Source organism: Mus pahari, chromosome 18 (genome assembly GCF_900095145.1).
Source record: "Mus pahari chromosome 18, PAHARI_EIJ_v1.1, whole genome shotgun sequence".
Taxonomy (NCBI): domain Eukaryota; kingdom Metazoa; phylum Chordata; class Mammalia; order Rodentia; family Muridae; genus Mus; species Mus pahari.
Genome location: NC_034607.1, coordinates 23,866,031 through 23,883,464, shown reverse-complemented (window position 1 = coordinate 23,883,464; position 17,434 = coordinate 23,866,031). Strand labels below are relative to the sequence as shown.

The 17,434-nt window shown below is 57.2% G+C and overlaps 2 protein-coding genes across 3 annotated transcripts in view; one reads left to right on the top strand and one right to left on the bottom strand.

The window, feature by feature from the left end:
* Dus3l (dihydrouridine synthase 3 like) overlaps window positions 1-2,648 on the bottom strand; it is a 5,202-nt gene extending 2,554 nt beyond the window's left edge. For both annotated transcript variants that reach the window (XM_029531623.1, XM_021217894.2), the window contains exons 1-3: window positions 2,473-2,648; window positions 1,614-1,881; window positions 325-831 (exon numbers count right to left, since the gene is read on the bottom strand). In XM_029531623.1, coding sequence (XP_029387483.1) covers window positions 325-831; window positions 1,614-1,881; window positions 2,473-2,558 — 861 coding nt within the window. In that variant the 5' untranslated portion in view covers window positions 2,559-2,648. The remainder of the gene's footprint in view (window positions 1-324; window positions 832-1,613; window positions 1,882-2,472) is intronic.
* A 6,976-nt stretch (window positions 2,649-9,624) lies between these two features.
* Window positions 9,625-15,713, top strand: Nrtn (neurturin). The gene is made up of 3 exons (XM_021218383.1): window positions 9,625-9,980; window positions 14,541-14,722; window positions 15,196-15,713. Exons 2-3 carry the CDS (start codon window positions 14,554-14,556, stop codon window positions 15,612-15,614), a joined length of 588 nt encoding a protein of 195 aa, XP_021074042.1. The 5' UTR covers window positions 9,625-9,980; window positions 14,541-14,553; the 3' UTR covers window positions 15,615-15,713.
* The last annotated feature ends 1,721 nt before the right edge of the window (window positions 15,714-17,434 follow it).

The following is a 17,434-nucleotide window of genomic DNA, read 5'->3' as shown; positions in this document are numbered from 1 at the left end:
CCCTGGCTGTCCTGGAACTCACTCTGTAGACCAGGCTGGCCTCGAACTCAGAAATCCGCCTGCCTCTGCCTCCCGAGGGCTGGGATTAAAGGCGTGCGCCACCACGCCCGGCTCAAATTCGTTTGTCTTAAGGGAAAAGCTCACCAATGACTGGCCTTCTGTCTGGAGAGCTCCTATTCAAGCTTTGAAACCTTAGTCTCAGTGCCTTCCTGTCAAGAGCCTGCCATCGTACCCTTTTCTCCCTGAGCCCTGAGCCTCTGGGGCAGGCTCTTTCTGCCAAGACAGGACTGTGGACACCGCAGGAACCCAGCTCCTGCACCTTACCCGCTTCTTCTCACAAGGCCGCAGCCGGATCACATCCTCGTCCGTCAAGGGGCCACAGGTGGGCACAGGGCTGCTCTGCGGGGTCCCAGCCCCTCCTACGGTATCTAGCTGGGCGTGGCAGCTATTCTGCTTTGGGGTCGACGCGGCCACAGTGGTCTCGGGGACAGCAGTGGGCACGGGGCCCTGGGTGAGGCGGTTCAGAGCCTGCTCAGCCCGCTCAAAGCACACTTGGCGCTTCCGCAGCTGCTGCTGCAGGGCCCTGTCTAGGCCGTTCCGCACAGAAGGGAGCTGCGCACTGCGGGCCACCACCTCCTCCTGCACCAGGTTCTGCCCCTCGGGCCCCAGGTGTGCTCCAGCAAAGCGACAGGTCACACCAAAGGGGCACCGTCCGAAGGTGTCGAAGAGCACGCAGCGGGGGCCCAGGTCTGCAGGCTTCGTCTCCAGGTAGCGCCCCACATCATGCAGGAAGCGGCAACGGTCTCCAAATGCACACGGGTTGACTGGCTCCTGTGAGGGACATGAAAGGACCAGGAGAGGACTTAGTGGCCAGGGTGGGCAAAGTACTGATTCTCCCATCTGCGAGTCCTGGGGGAGTGTCCCCAGCGTGCCTGTTTTACCTAAAGTCGGGATAGTGTCAAGCTGGAGTGACAGGTCCGAGGTCAAGAACACCAGCTGCTCCTGCACACCGTCTGGGTTTGATTTCCCAGCTCACAACCACCTGTAACTCCAGTTCTAGGACATACAACACCCTCTTTAAAAAGGTTCATTAAGGGAGCTGGAGAGATGGCTCAGCGGTTAAGAGCACTGACTGTTCTTCCAAAGGTCCTGAGTTCAATTCCCAGCAACCACATGGTGGCTCACAACTGTCTGTAACGGGTCCGATGCTCTCTTCTGGTGTGACTGAAGACAGCGACAGTGTACTCATATACATAAAATAAATGAATCTTTAAAAAAAAAAAAAAAAGGTAAATTAAAATAGCTGAGCACAAGTTTAATCCTTAATCCTAGGACTTGGGAGTGATATCTGAGTTCAGGACCAGCCTGGTCTACAGAGTGAGTTCCAGGACAGCCAGGGGTACACAGAGAAACTCTGTCTCAAAAAACCAAAAATTAATAAATTCAAGTGTGATGTGTAGAAAGGCTGAGGGTCAATGCCTTTGAAGGCAGCGCCATGGACCAGGGCAAGGCACTGTTAGGTCGAGTCCCTGTAGGTTAAGGGTCATGTATATTTGTCACAGCACAGCATCTGCAGACTTTAAGCCAAGCCTGTAGAGCAACCCACCCCTCACCTGAAGGAGGGACGGGCAGAGCCTCTCCTTGTCGTAGTGTGCTGGCTTCACATGGGGCCGGCTTTTGTTTTGACCACGGGCCCTCTTGGGCACCTGCCTCTCACGGGACTCAATTGCCACCTCTGTCTTCCCATTCTCCTGCCCATCTTCCAGGCGAATTCTTTTGGCCCCTGGCTCAGCTGGGTCTCCTGTGGGCACTTCCTGGCAGGCACCCTCCTGCTTGTCTCCACCCAGGTATTCGTGGAACTGTTCTTTGGTCGTGCGGTACCTGCCGGAGAGGGAGTGGCGCGATGTGCACGGGGAAAGGGGCTTGGGGGCTAATGTCAAGCTCACGTGCTTCTGCTTGCACGAGGCTTTTCCTACTTAGAACCAGCCAGTTTTCACCTGAGGGCACCCCAATGCCACGGGGACACCTGTTTTACACTTGAAGGAGCCATTTGGGTCCCTGCTCAGAAAACTGCATTGCCTTAAGGGTTGCGACAAATACCAACATTCTCGGTAGACTACGAAGGGACTACAAACCCCAGCATGCTTGGCAGCGAAACTCAAGCTACCGCATTTCCCAGGTCTTTCGACACGAGCCATTTTTTCTGCCCCTCGTAGAGACTACAAGCCCCAGCATGCACCTCGGGTCCTGCTTCTGGTTCCCCAAAGCTACATATGTGCACAGCCGGCCTCATTGATTGTGGCAAGCAACACATGTTACACTCGCGTGTCAGCAGAAGGTAGGTAAAGACTCTGGCGCCTCCGGGATGCCCCTCTCCAGGACGCCGCCACACCTCCCAGCATGCACCACTTGCACCCGCCACGGACGCCGGGAAGGCCACATCAGCTTCGCTGACGGGCGCCAGCGACTCACTGAGCTTTAATGGGCGCCACCCCCCGTTCGCACGCGCCAACCCCGGAGTCACCGCCACCACCGCTCTCCGCTGCCGCCTCCGCCATCGATGCCCCTCACACCGGCTCTGGAGTGTGGCAGGAAAGTCTTCCGGGTCGCTCGTGTCCTCTGGAGCCTACAGAAAGAAGTGCGCACGCTCAGACCACACCAATGCTGCTGCGGCGCGCGTGCGCACGACCGTCGCGGGGGGGGGCAGGCTGCGCAGGAAACGGAAGTGCTCAAGGGTCCCGGCGGGGTTCATGTTGGTCACCCGTGGGTCAGTGTTGATCTGTGGAAGTGAGTCGGGGGTGGGGGGCGCTGCAGCTCACACTCACCGACTCTGTGCTTTTTTTCTCTTTTACAAAAGTGACTGTTAGTTTATAGTAATAGACCGCTGCCCGAGCGGGGTCGTGCACGCCTTTAACCCCAGCATTTGGGAGGCAGAGGCAGGTGGATTTCTGAGTTCGAGGCCAGCCTGGTCTACAGAGTCAGGTCCAGGACAGCCTGAGCTCCTCAGAGAAACCGTGTCTCAGAAAACAAACAAAAAAATCGGAACAGCTTTGAATGATCAAGTGACTTCACGGGGACACGCTGTCCTTTGCCCTTCGTGAGCCACTGTGGCCCATAAACGCGTGGCAATTTGTATTATTTTTATTGTACTGCCTTTTCCTTCCTTTTCTCTCTCTCTCTCTCTCTGTTTCTTTTTTTTGAGACAGCGTCTCACCATGTAGCCCAGGCAAGCCTCGAACTCAAGAGTTCCTCCTGCCTCTTCCTCCCAAGTGCTGGGATTAAAGGTGTGTGCCAGCGTTACTTTGAAAGTGACATTTACTCATCTGTTATGTGTGTGGGGGTCTCCTGTGTATCACCCTTATGTGGAGGTCCTAGGACAATTGGGGGCGGGGGTTTCCCGCCTTTCCATGTCGGTCCCGGGATTGAACTCGTCTCCTTGAGCTTGATATCAGGCACATCTCCACACCGGTCCTGCAATTACTATTTTAATAAAAATGTGCTTAAACATGTCAGAACGGCACTTGGGTGAATCGGGAGGTAGTGTTTGAGGCCAGCCTGAGCTACATGTCCCAACCAAAGCCAAGTCAAACCAATCAGTATTTAAATTTATTTAATTCATGGAGATGGGATCTCACTTGGAGCCCAGGCTGTCCCGCAACGCACGAACTAGACCCTGCTGGCTGTATAACATAGGGGAAACTGAGGCCCAGAGAGGGAAAGTGATTAATTAGCCTTAGACCTCAGTAGCACCCTGTTTGCGCCATTGCTCTCTACCGCCCCCACTGGGCAAGATGGGAATAACAATGCATTTTAAGGCTGGAGTTCCTCTGTAGTGTCTACAGTTGGGTTGCGATAAGGACACACTCTTGGGAGAAACAGGGCTGCAAAGGGCGACGACAGGAACAAGATCCCTTCCTGAAAGCGACTCCGTCCTCCTCTGTGCAAGGCAACCCGGGCTGGCTTCCCGCAGGAGGCGTGACAGCCTGGCAGTTGAGAACTGTGAACCAGTGCAGACCGTTAACCGTGAGGTGCGGCATTCATGGTCAAGTGAATACAATGGTGCTGACCCCTTACCGGGAGCTCAGCAGCTCGTCCGGGCCCGGTTCCAATCCTGAGCACAGACGAGCATCTGGGCCTCCATTTCTCCTCCTACCACACCCCCAGTCCTTCCGCATCCAAGGATGACCTACTCCGTTCCCTTTTGAGAACCAGCCTTCCATCCTAGTCTCCTCCAGGTGCACCATTCCACCTAGCACGGAAAATACACCCCCCCCCCTCTCCTCGGCCAGTTTCCACACCCAAATCCCCTGGCAACGTGCCTCCGGAGAGTCTGTGGCTCCCTGAACTGAGGGATCCAGATAGTCCCCTGGAGCTACAGCAGTCCAGGCTGGTCTCAGCTGACACCAGGAAGTGAGGGAGGCAGGTGGCTGTGGCCCTGCTAGACCTGGGCACCAAGGGGGGGCAGGGAAGACCGAAGGGCCCCACTGCTGCCTCCTCCCTATTCCTCTCTGTGTGTCTCTTCTATTCTTCCTCAACGATTTTATCTTTTTTTTTTTTTAAAGATAAGGTCTCAGGTAGCACAGGCTAGTCTCCAACCCACTGTGGCCAGAAATGACCTTGAATCCCTGATTCTCCTACCTCCACCGCTCAAACTGTGTCTGCCATCATGTTTTGACAGTCTCTCTCCTGAATCTCATTCTTCTCCTTTTCTGACAAAGACTCGCTTTCCATTCCAAGGCAACCCCAAACTCACGGCAATGCCCCTGCCTCATCTTCCCAAATGGCCTGGCTTTACAGGTTGGGCTCCCTCCTTTTCTGTCTCCAGTTCTGTGTCCACCTGGGTACCCCCACCCCCACCTCTGGGCCGCCCCTCCCCCCCCTTAGGTCTAGCAGGTGCAGTCCTGGGCTGGGTGCCCACGGCTGGCCTCCCGGATTTATGTGGCAGCCTCCTTTATCTACGCCTGCAGCTGGGTCCTTATCTCGGGGCTGCAGGTCGGGAGCAGGGGGATTAGAGCAGCCAGGGCCAAGCAGGTTGCGGAGAGCTCAGCGTTACAGCAGCTGGCGGCGCCTGCTAGTGTGCGCGTGCGCAGCACAGCCTCCGTGCAAGCCCGCCTCCAGCCCCGCCCACTGAGCTCGGTCCCGCCCATCCCCGGCCCCCCAGCTCCTTCCGCAGGAGCCGCTGCCCAGGTGGCCCGCCTGATGCGTTTCCCACCTTCCTGACCTCGGAGGCGGCAGGGACCCGGCCTCCACCTCTGACCCCGTGCTGTCAATGGCTCCCAGGGGAACAGCTCCGGTCCTGTTTTTACCATCCCAGCCTAAATCTGCAGCTTCGCTCCTTCCTGCCGCCCACGGGCTGCTAGGGTCCCTTCTTGGCCTCGGTTTGCCCGTGACACCCCACCCCCACTAGAGTGTGTCAAGTGATGCAGGAGGCCCCTTTGTGTCTCCCAAACTAAACGTGACAGTCACCCCCAAAGTCCCAGAACCTAATATTGGAAACCCTGGAGGCAGGAGCATGGGGATTTCCAGGCCAGTCTGGGCTACAACCAGTGCTGGTCTCAGAGGGTGGAGCCCTCGCTGGAAGCGCTGAAGCCCTGGTTTCATCCCTAGCACCTCGGAACCAGCACAGGGAACATGCCCCGAGAATCAGGAGTTCAAGGTCATCCTTGACTGCATAGCAACGTCTAGCCCCAAACCCCAACCCATGCTAGAAGAGAGCCCTGAGGATAATCCTGTCCTATAGGGGGTGCCCAAGGCTGGGCCTGGAACCACCTAGGAGCTATTTTACAGGTGGCTAAACTGAGGCTAGGCAATCTCTTTCATCTCAACACACACTGCTGCATGGTGCATGGGAAGTTAACAGTCATATGAGGTGGCCAAAGGGGTGGAGGACACACTGAGTTCCCAGCCACCTCCAACCCCTCTGGGCTGGTCACTGAGAGTTCCCTCGGTGGTGGTGGCAGTGGGGGGTCCATCCTTCAAACAGCTGAACCTGGGCCAGTTCCTAAAGCTAAGATGGAAACTTCCTCACCAGCCAAGTTCATGTTTTGGCCAGAGGCCACCAGTCTCCCAGAACCTTGGCCTGGGTCTCCACCCAAGGACAGAGTGCATCCCCTTGGGACTGATGGCCCTCAGGAAAGGCCAGGCCGGCTCTGGAAAGGGGGGTGGAGGAGGAGTGGACAGGACCCTGACATTCTGCAAAGTCCCCAATGATGTGATCATAAAAAGATAAAATATATATATATAAGGAGACATGTTCTATAAGGGTGTGGTGAGGTGTGGGGCAAGGGGGTGCCCCAGCGGGCCCATGCCAAGGCATCCCTTCCCCCTGAGAGACCAGCCACATGAAGGAATAGTATAGAACAGAGTTTACTCAGGGCCTGGGGAGGGGAGTTAAGAGGCAGAGAAGGGCAGAGAGAAGGAGAGAATAGAGAAGTAGAGGCCAGCCATGGCCACGTGGAGAGAGGGGGTAAGGGAATGGAGAGAGAGGGGGCAAGCAGGAAGCAAGATTAAGAGAGACATGAGCATAAGAGAAGAAGAGAGGCCAAGCAGCCCCTTTTCTCGTGGGCCGGCCTAACCTGGCTGTTGCCAGGTAACTGTGGGGAGGAGCATATGTGGTTGCTGTGTGACCTGGAGCCTGCTGCATGACTTCTCTGAACCTCTGGTTTCACAACAACCTGTCCATTACCAAACAGGCTGGTGGCAGGGCGGGCTGTGGCCGGCATTGTTTAGAGATGCGGGAACAGATAGATGCGGAAGGAGAATGAATTCCAGCACAAGGTGGGTGGGGGCTCTGCACTTAGCCTGCCGCCATCTCTACCAGGGCCCTGCATTCTGGTTGAAATGGGTCAAAGAAAGGGACTGCGTGTGTCTGTGTCTCTTTGAGCCTCAGTTTCCCCATGTCTAGGCTCTGATAGGACACCAGATGCTACCCCACATTTGTCCCCATGCTGTGGGAGGTTCAAACGTTGTTGAAACTGGTCCCTAGTCCTACATAGCCTGCATCCGGGACAAGAGTCTAAACATAAAATACTGTAAACACTGAAGCCCAGCAGCCCTGGGGTCAGCCGCCTACATGGCTGTGACCCTTCTCCAAGGGAGGTGACATCAACTGGCTGGTCTCCATGAAGCATGTCCCTCACCCAACAAGATCCCAGATCCCAGTGGGGGATCAGCCTCATCGTAGCTGGTGTAAGAATGAAGAGTTCTGGAAGAATTATGATTCTCTCTCTCTGTCTCTCCCTGTCTGTCTCTGTCTGTCTCTCTGTCTATCTCTCTGTCTCTGTCTCTCTCTTTCTCTCTCTCTGTCCGTCCCAGTTCCCAGCTGAGGTGTGACTCACAGAGCACGGCAGGGCGTCTGTCAGTTGCTGTCTGTCTCAAGGGGTGGCAGAATGTGTGGGTGATCTGGAAAGCTATTGGAATAGATGACACTTGTATTTCTGGTGTGACCACGTCCAGCCCTGAGCAAGATACACTCTGTGTATCTGAGGCTGATGAGATTCCCTGTAAGTCTTTATAGCAAACCATGTGACCCAGAAATGGTGTCATAGGTGGGTACATGTTCTGTGTCCCCACCTTTTGCTCCTGACTTGCCTGACGGTGTCAGCTCTACCCTTGCACCCCTATCCCAGAGGAAGAGCCCAGTCTTTCAAGTTGCTGTTGCCAGGACAACCATTTTATGAGCGTCCACATGGTAGGCACATGTGTGTGTCCTGCACCCCATGTGTCTGCCTGCCCCACCCCCAGTCACAGCTGGGCCGGGTGAACAGAGGTGGCCACAGGACGGCTGGTGACAGCTTCATGGGGGCTGGCCCAGTAGGGGTGGGCTCTGGCTAGCTCTGTGTGCAAGGAGGCCCTGGCCTCCCACACCAGCCTCTCATGTATGTCATGTGTGTGCCTGAAGGAGCTGTGGGATTTTCTTGCACATGTTGTATCCTGGGGGGGGGGAGGCTTTGCACCAGTGGTGGGTGTGACAGAGGACACAGGTAACAGCTATATTGTTTATTATGTGTATTGCCTGGTGTGGGTCTGTGTGTGTCATCCAGGACCAGGCTGTAGCAGAATTGAGTGTGCTGGAGCCAGCCTCAGAAGAGATCCTCTGTGTGTAAAGTCAGTGTGCCTCTGGTATGTACAGAGTCTACGGTTAAGTGGTTAAGTGTCCTGCTGTCAAACTCTGTGTGTGCTAGCACGCTCTCACCAGGTGTCCAGCTCTGAGTGACAACAGGGATGGGAAAGATGTACCTTCAAGTAAAGCATAGGTTGGAAGGACCCATCCTGAGTGGTCCATGTCCCCATGCCAGGCCCTCACCCATCTCCTCCATGCTAGGCCCTCACCTGTCTCCTCCATGCCAGGTCCTTACCCATCTCTCCCAGACCCCCCACCCCGCCCCACCTTCCCCATTTTCCCCGTGCCACACCTTTGCCCTATCTCCCACACCCACACCCTTGCCCCATCTCCCTGTCCCAATCCTTCCCCCCCCACACACACACCCTGACCCTATCCTCCACCTCACCCCCTGCCATGCCCTGGGCCCTGGGAGGCCTCACACACACACAGGAAGGAATCAACTGCCTCAGGTCTCTGAACACACAGGTGACTTTCAGAGTCTGCTGTTCTGACCCACGGAGTCAAATAAATCCTCATTACCAACTGCACCCGACATGCACATGAGCACAAACTCCATGGGCATGGGGGTTCCCCAGGGTAGGGCCTTGGGAAGGGGTGGGGCTGTTTGGGAGGTTGGTCCTGAAAAGGCTTCTGGGATAAGTGAACCTTAAGTTAGGGGCAGGTGGCCAAGGGAGCTGAAGAAGAGCTGGCAAGGGATGTCAAAGAGGGCGGAGCCTCAACCCTGGTTTTCTCGGCATCTAGGTGTGGCAGGGGCGTGGCCACAGTCGGTCTTGCCCCACCCACCCCGTCTCTGAGTGGCCGAGCCCCGCTAGGGGGCACTTGCGGATCACAGGAAGAGTAGGGTGTGGTGGGTTTGAGTGATCAAGTCCCAGATAGGATGCTTTGGGGAGGGAAGTCATTTGTGAGAAACGGAGGTCGTCCCCCCCCCCCCAGTGGTGCTCTGAGGGGCAGGATGGTGGGAAGCTTTAGCTCACTGCGGACAACAGGATCTTCAATTCTACATAATCCAGGGTATCTGAGAAGAGACTGAACTTGGTTTCCCTGGGAGGGTTTTCTTGGAGAGGATAGAGGAGTGGGCTTAGGGGTGGGGAGGACTTGTGAGGGGACTATGGGTGAGTGCAAAGTGGCCTTTGGTTGGGAGGAAGGGTCACGGGTGTCTTGAGATTCTTAGATGTCTTCAGAGCGCCGGAACAGCAATTTGGGTCGAGGGGCGATGCGCTAGATAGGGAGTTGGGGACCTGGGGCAGGAATGTGCAGTTAGTGAGGACTTGATTCGGGGCGCAAAGTCTCGGATAAAGGAGTCTTCGGGAGGAGTGGATCGCCCGATTGATCCATGGAGCAGTGTGGCTGTTAAGGGCCTCCCACGTTCCTGCCACCTGCTCTCCTGGAGCGCCCCTACAGCTGTGGGCAGGACGAGGGCGGCTCCCGAGCCCGGGAAACCCTACGCCACGCCCACGTCCACGCCTCCGGGAAGGCCACGCCCCCTCGAGCCCAGCCGGCCTGAGGTGCGCGGCGGGAGCGGAGGGAGAGCGCGCGGTGGCTTCGTCCGTGTGCCCCGCGCCCGGCGCTCCTCGCGTGGCCCCGCGTCCTGAGCGCGCTCCAGCCTCCCACGCGCGCCACCCCGGGGTTCACTGAGCCCGGCGAGCCCGGGGAAGACAGAGAAAGAGAGGCCAGGGGGGGAACCCCATGGCCCGGCCCGTGTCCCGCACCCTGTGCGGTGGCCTCCTCCGGCACGGGGTCCCCGGGTCGCCTCCGGTCCCCGCGATCCGGATGGCGCACGCAGTGGCTGGGGCCGGGCCGGGCTCGGGTGGTCGGAGGAGTCACCACTGACCGGGTCATCTGGAGCCCGTGGCAGGTAAGCGGAGTCCCGGGGTGTAGTGCGGGGGGCGTCCCCAAATTTCCCCTCCCAGGTCACTGCCGGGCTCCGTACACGACGAGGTGCGCTCTGGGCTCCTACGACCCCCGGTACCTGTAGAAGGCTGCTGGACCTACGGGCCCCCGTGAGCGCCCCGTCGGTCTGGGAGAATGGAGTAGGGGTACTTCGTGGTCACAGGAAACCCTGGGAGGGGGCCCAGGCGCGCAGCCCTGCGGCGCACAGAAGTAAACAGTCAGGGGCGCGTTCCCTGCGTTCCCGGGGACACCGTGTCCTCCCCGGTAAGGGCCGGGCCACTGGGCTCCTGAATCGCTGTTCAGCCACAAGAGGGCGTGGGGCTCTTTGGTGGGGGGGGGTCCCTTAAGGGCAAAGCTCAGATTAGAAACGGGGGTGTGTTCCCCACTTTCCAGTTCTTGTTCCAGATTATCCCCAGATAACTCGGTTTATGGGTAAGAAGTTACCAGGCCCACCCAAGCTTGCTGCAGAGAGTGGGCAGACTTCAGGTGGGACCGGAGGCAGAAATCCTAAAGCCCAGGGTAGATGCTGAGATGCAGGGTGTGTGTGTGTGTGTGTGTGTGTGTGTGTGTGTGTGTGTGTGTGTGTGTGTGTTGAGGTTGCCACCTGCCTGCCTCACTGGGACTGGCTGGGGAACTTGGGGTGGGGGGAGTGCTGGGAACTGGTTTCTGTCCCACTGCCTTCGTGGGGCTTCACATCCCTGGTGTTCTGGGACACCCTTTGTGTGTGTCAGCGCCCCGGGCTGAGGAAGCCCCATGGGGTGTGACTGACAGGATATCATCAGCAGGTAGATTCCAGCCTGACCAGCTTGTTCCACCCCAGCCCCTAGCCCCAAGGCCCCCCCCCCCCGACAATCCCTCCTGCTCTTTCATCTGCTTTTTCATTGGGGACCCGGGTCCTGAGCCTGCTGCAAACCTCTATGCTACCACAAAGGGCTGACTGGCTGTGACAGGTAGTGAGAAATGTCCCCCTCAGCCAGGCACCCCCCTCAGCCGGGTTACACCCCATCACCCAGGGACCCTCTTCAGCTGGGTACCCCACCTCAGCCGGGCATCCTGTCCCGAAATGCTACCATCCTGTTCTCAGAATTAAATAAAAAAAAAATCACACAAACTCAGAGCCAGGCACCCAAAACCAAACCAAAACAAAACAAAACAACAAACACAAAAGCCAGAGATGTTTTCGACAAATGTTTGCCTGTGGGCAGTGTCTTAGAGGCAGACACACTGGCATGCACAGACGTGGGACGTGGGAACTCGTGTAACTAGGTGATGAGCCGAGACTCTGGAGGAGCAGGAGACTCAGGGAAGACTTCCTGGAGGAGGGGCATTACAACTGGGGCTGAGCAGGATGCCTAGGAGTTTTGTATGTGGGGAAGAAAGGGACAGTCAGGGTGACCCAGTAGTGGTGGTAGTGGAGAATGTTCTGGAAGTTTGACGGAGGAAGAATGGGGAATAGATGTGGTGCCTCTGGCCATTGTCAGAGTTACTCAGGATCTGGAGGGAGAAGCATCAGGAGTTCAAAGTCAGCCTTGGCTACATAGAGTCCAGCCTGGGTTACACTGACTCAAAAGAGATGAGAACAAAGTTACAAATAAGTCCTTGATACGGGAGCTCTCCCTGTTGACCACGCAGCCTGTGACGCCAGTTCCAGGGGTCATCGCCTCTGCATTTGCCTCTGCATTTGCCTCTGCATTTGCCTCGCATTCACACGTGTATATATAAAATAATGAAAAGAATTCCTTTAAAAGTTCAATAAGTAAGAAGCCGGGCCTGGTGGCGCAGGCCTTTAATCCCAGCACTCGGGAGGCAGAGGCAGGCGGATTTCTGAGTTCGAGGCCAGCCTGGTCTACCAAGTGAGTACCAGGACAGCCAGAGCTATACAGAGAAACCCTGTCTCGAAAAACCAAAAAAAAAAAAAAAAAAAAAAGTTCAATAAGTAAACAGAATAAGAAGAGAAAGAAAGTGCCGGACCGCCTAGACTCCCAGCTCCCATCTGGGGAAACTAAGGCCCAGACACGCTCCCATCTCCCAGCTGGGGAAACTGAGGCTCAGACAGGCTCCCAGTTCTCGTCTGGAGAAATTGAGGCTCGGAGAACAGATACCTTTATCTAGGACCCGAGACCAAACTTTGAATTTGGGAAGGAAGGAGAGACCAGGCAAGTCCCCTCCCTCCCCACCCTGTTACTGCCACATCCGGGGCCTGCCTCAGTTTCCCTTCCAAGCCAGATGGCCAGGATTCTAGCGGGTGACTCTTCCCAGCCACCCTCAGGGCCCCGCGCCAGCGGCTCAGCCCGCATTAGCCTGATCCGGTTATGCGCGGGCCTCCTGCTCACAACCAGCTGCTGTGCTGTGTGCCCTGCCGCGCAAAGTCCACCTTTCTGGTTCTGCCTGTCGTGGGCTGGGGAGGGGGTGAAGGGAACAGGGGGTAAGAGGGTGGGAAGGAAAGGGGCTTCCCAGCGGAGACTTCAGAGTTGCGGAGACTCCACCCCCTTCCCCATTTTAAGTCCAACTACTGAGCGGTGTTGAACCACCACTGTCCTATGTTGAAGAAGACGGGGTATGGAGACGGGGTGGCAAAACTGACAGTTGCTCTCTGACATCCGCACAGGCACGCTGCGGTGCGTGCTCCCGTAGGCATACACATGGAAATAAGATGAAATCTCTTTAAGTGTAGGAGGCCATTGGAATTGGGGCTTTGAGGTATGGGCAGGAGTTTGGTCAATCCAGCATCGCGTGGGCTCTCGAGGTGTAGCAGCCCTGGGGTTCTTGCCCCTTCTCTCGATTGGGAGGGAGCGGCTATGTTCCCCCCCCCCCGTCAACCCATCAAGCCCCAAATGCCTCCCCAGGCCACAGCCCCCACAGCTCATCGGAAACAGCTGTGCTCCGCAGATGTTGTTGCTTTGCCCCCAGATGTGCTTCCCGCCAGCGGGTGGGGCCCTCGGAAGGAGGTGAGGACCCAGGCTCCGGGAGGCCTCAGTTTCCCCATCTGGAACCACTAAGAATCCATAGACTGTCTGGGAAAAACTGTGACTGATGGGAAAACTGAAGCACGGACTCTGGAAAGTATAGGTCTGGGAGTCCCTCCTCCCCCGTCCCCCCATGATTTTCTAGAATTGAATGACCCCCCCCCCCAAAACCGCAGGCTGTAGCACATATCACGCCAGCACTCAGGAGGTGGAGGCAGGAGAGTCAGGAGTTCAGGGTCATCCTCAGCTACATACGTGTGGGTTACAAGGAGTGAGCAGACTGAGAAACAGGTTCAGAAAACTGAACATCGGCCCTCCCCTTCCCCGCACCTTTTGGCTCTGACTGAAGATGGGGAAACTAAGTCACAGCGGGAACGGGAGCAGGGGGTGGGGCAGTTGCCATGGAGATGGGGCAAGGCAATTCTCCCGGTCCTAGTGGAGGAACCAAGCTTTGAAGGATGAATAGGAGTTTGAGGCTGCTGTGGTTAGGGCCCAATTCCAGGCCCTGGCTACTAGCCAGGCTGAGCGCCACGGTGCCCGGGCATGCGCACACCTCCTCTGCATACACGTGTGGGTCTGCTGGACATAACTGCAGTGGGGAAACTGAGGCTGGGAGGAGGGAGGAACAGGAGAATATGACCCTGGGCAGAACGCTTGCCAGGATGCGGTGACCCTTGGCCCCCTTCCAGGAGCCTCTGCGCACCTACGTCACGCCCCCTAGGGTACCCCCGCCCCTTCCGTGCCAGACACAAACCAGTCGGGTGACCCCGGACAGAGGGGCCATTGTTCATGGGTTCAGAGCTCAGCTGGGGGTGCGTGGTCCAAGACCACTGGGTGGGTGCGACCGGGCCACCCCCGGTACTGGCATTTCCGCTGTCATGCTTCCTCATAGAGCCCAGAGAGGAAACTGAGGCACTGCCCCCAGAGGGATGATAATAAAGCACAGGCCTTGGGCATGAGGGCGGTCCTGCCAGGACAACTAACTCCCGGGCCGCAGACGCTAAGAACACGGGTTTGGTTCCCAGTACCCGCGGGCGGGAAGCGCACAGGCCCCTATCACTCCGCCCCGGGGATCCCACGTCCACTCCTGGCCTCCATGGGTAGTCCATGTGACTTGGACTTGAATTCAGAATGGAGCTTAGGCAAACTGTCAGCGCCCAATAAATGTCAGACGAGGACAAATACACGCATGGTTTACTGGTACAACGGACAATGGAGAGTCTTGAAGCCTCAGTATACAGTTGGTGCCCAATAACCAAGCGGGCCCAGGCTGCAGACTGAACCCCGGGTCAGAGCGCAGGGTCAGCCTCTGATAGACAAGAGTGTGCAGTGAGCAGGAAGAGGTGCAGTCTGGTAGGAAAAAGTGAGGCACACAGTAGGTTACCAAGGGTAGAGCCCACCTCCTAGGTCACCTCCTGCCGTCACCCTCTCCCTACCTGGGTCCCCTATCCATTGCTAGGACACGCCAAGCACCCACTATTGCCCCAAATGAAATACCCACTGTCCTCCCTCCGTACACCGCCGCGCGCACACCCACCCTCCCTATCATCTCCCTGCAGGCTTAGGCCCAGGATGAGGCGCTGGAAGGCGGCGGCCCTGGTGTCGCTCATCTGCAGCTCCCTGCTATCTGTCTGGATGTGCCAGGAGGGTCTGCTCTTGGGCCACCGCCTGGGACCCGCGCTTGCCCCGCTACGACGCCCTCCACGCACCCTGGATGCCCGCATCGCCCGCCTGGCCCAGTGTAAGCCCCGCCCCCCGGAGGGAGGGAGCTTCCTGGAAAAGGGTGCGGGGGGGGGGTCCACCCTTCTGTGGGGGAAACCAAGGCTCGGGCAGACAGAAGCGGTCGTGGAAGCAGTCAACCAACACTGACCAGGGAGGGTGTGGCAGGCTGCACGCTGAGCCCCTTAGCTTTGGAGGTGTTTTTTTGTTTTTTTTTTTTACTTGATTTTTCTTTTTTCGACAGTCTCATGTAGCCCAGACCAGCCTCAAACTCAGAGTCCCAGAGGATGCCCCTGAAGTAATCCTCTTGCCTCCTGAACCCCCTCAGTTCTGCACACACTTCAACTACGGACAAGTCTTGGGGCAAGGGGCAATGGCAGCCACAGGGATGCTGGAACCAGGGTGTAGGTCCCCCGGCACTCAGGACTGCGCACGCGCAGCGCGGACCAGCGCCCTCGCAACCCCAATCCCTTGTCTCTCTCTTCCCGCCCACAGATCGTGCTCTGCTCCAGGGCGCCCCCGACGCGGTGGAGCTTCGAGAACTTTCTCCCTGGGCTGCCCGCATCCCAGGACCGCGCCGTCGAGCGGGTCCCCGGCGTCGGCGTGCGCGGCCCGGCGCCCGGCCGTGTGGGCTGCGCGAGCTCGAGGTGCGCGTGAGCGAGCTGGGCCTGGGCTACACGTCGGATGAGACCGTGCTGTTCCGCTACTGCGCAGGCGCATGCGAGGCGTCCATCCGCATCTACGACCTGGGCCTGCGGCACCTGCGCCAGCGGAAGCGCGTGCGCAGAGAGCGGGCGCGGGCGCACCCGTGCTGCCGCCCGACGGCCTTCGAGGACGAGGTGTCCTTCCTGGACGTGCACAGCCGCTACCACACGCTGCAGGGGCTGTCGGCGCGGGAGTGCGCGTGCGTGTGACGCTACCTCACGGCCCCACCCCCACCCCGACCTGCGAAAGGGTCCTCCCTGCCGACCCTCACTGAGAACTGACGTCACATAAAGTGTGGGGACTCCCGAGCCTCTGGTCGTTCATGCTCTGCGGGGGGGGGGGGCAGGGTGTGCATGGGGATGGCCCAAGGGAGGTGACAGTTCCCTATGGTCTGGGAGCAAAGGGAACTAGACGTGAACGAAGAAAAAGCAACCGTGGGAAATGATCTGGATGAACCCACAGAAAATGATGCGCATGGCCGTGGGCGTCTGTAACCAAGGCGCTGGACAGATACTCAGGGCAGGCCCGGGATAGGCTCAGAGTTCACCATCTGTCTTGAGATACTTCTGTTGCTGTGTGGAAACACCATGACCAAAAAACAAGTTGGGGAGGAAAATGTTTATCTTCCATATCACTGTGCCTCACCCAAGGAAGTCAGGACAGGAACTCAAACAGGGCAGGAACCTGGAGGCAGGAGCTGATGCAGAGGCCATGTAGTGTGCTGCTTACTGGCTTGCTCAGCCTGCTTTCTTACAGAACCCAGGACCACCAACCCAAGGATGACACCACCCACAGTGGGCTGGGCCCTCCCACAGCAATCACTAACTAAGAACATGCCTTACAGCTGGATTTCATGGAAGCGTTTCCTCAACCGAGGTTCCTTTCTCGGAAGACTCTAGATTGTCAAGTTGACACACAGATCCCCACAGGACACCCTCTGAGACCACCCACACATTGCTGTACCATACAGAGAGATGGGTGGGGGCTGGAGAGACTGCTTGGCAGTTAGATGACCAAGCTGCTCTTGCAGAGGACCTGAGTTCGAATCTCAGAACCCATATGGCAATTCACAGCCAGTGACTCAGCTGCCTATGGTACAAACAGCATACATAGTTACAATATGTCCATCTTCTTTTTAAGAGAGAGAAAGAGTGAATACAGAGTGAGGAAGGAGAGAGGAGAAAGAGGATGCCCAGTGTGGTTGTCCCAGTTTGTCCTTCCAACCCTGGGTCACAACTTTTAGACTAGCCTGGGCTGCACAGTGACCAGCCTCCCGGAGAGCCTGTCATCGCTAGAGAACTAGAGCCAAATCTCCTTCCCTAGCTAAAAATACCCATTTCTCACTACTCACCTCCTCACGGGGACAAGCCTGGACTGGGTGCCAGCCCTATCCAGCCCCAAGCTGGCATCTGCCAGGCACGGCTGGGTCCCCAATGTTGGTCCTGCATCTCTAAAACCTTAGCTGGGTATGGGAGGAATGGGCTATACCATAGGCTGGGGTGTGGATGTCTTCACTTTGGTGTCACCTTGAGGCCTGGCTGCCCTCAAGGTTGCCAAGGAGTGTTGGGTTCCCAGAGATCAGGATGGGAGACCTGTGGGTCCCACGATGGAGAATGGGTGGGGAAGGGTGCTATGTGACAAGACTTTTCCTGGGGAGGTACAACACAGACAGACAGACAGACAAACAGACACACACACACACACACACACACACACACTCATANGGAGACTATGACAGTTCCTAGTATGGACATCACCAAAGTCCAGCATGGTGCCATGAGTTTTATTGGGGTCACTGACAGGCATATGCATGAGGGGTCACCTTCTGGAGCAGAAATGACTCACAGACAGCTGCACCACCAAGGCATGAGTGACAGCTCAGAAAGCTGGGAACCTGATGCTCAGCACACAGCCTGCAGGGAGGATGTCAGGATGCAGACTGTCCTTTCCAGTGCCTCAGTTGGTCTGAGCATCTTCCAGGCAGATGGGCTTCCTGAGCTCAGCTTTTATTTTTGCTCACTCTGGCAGG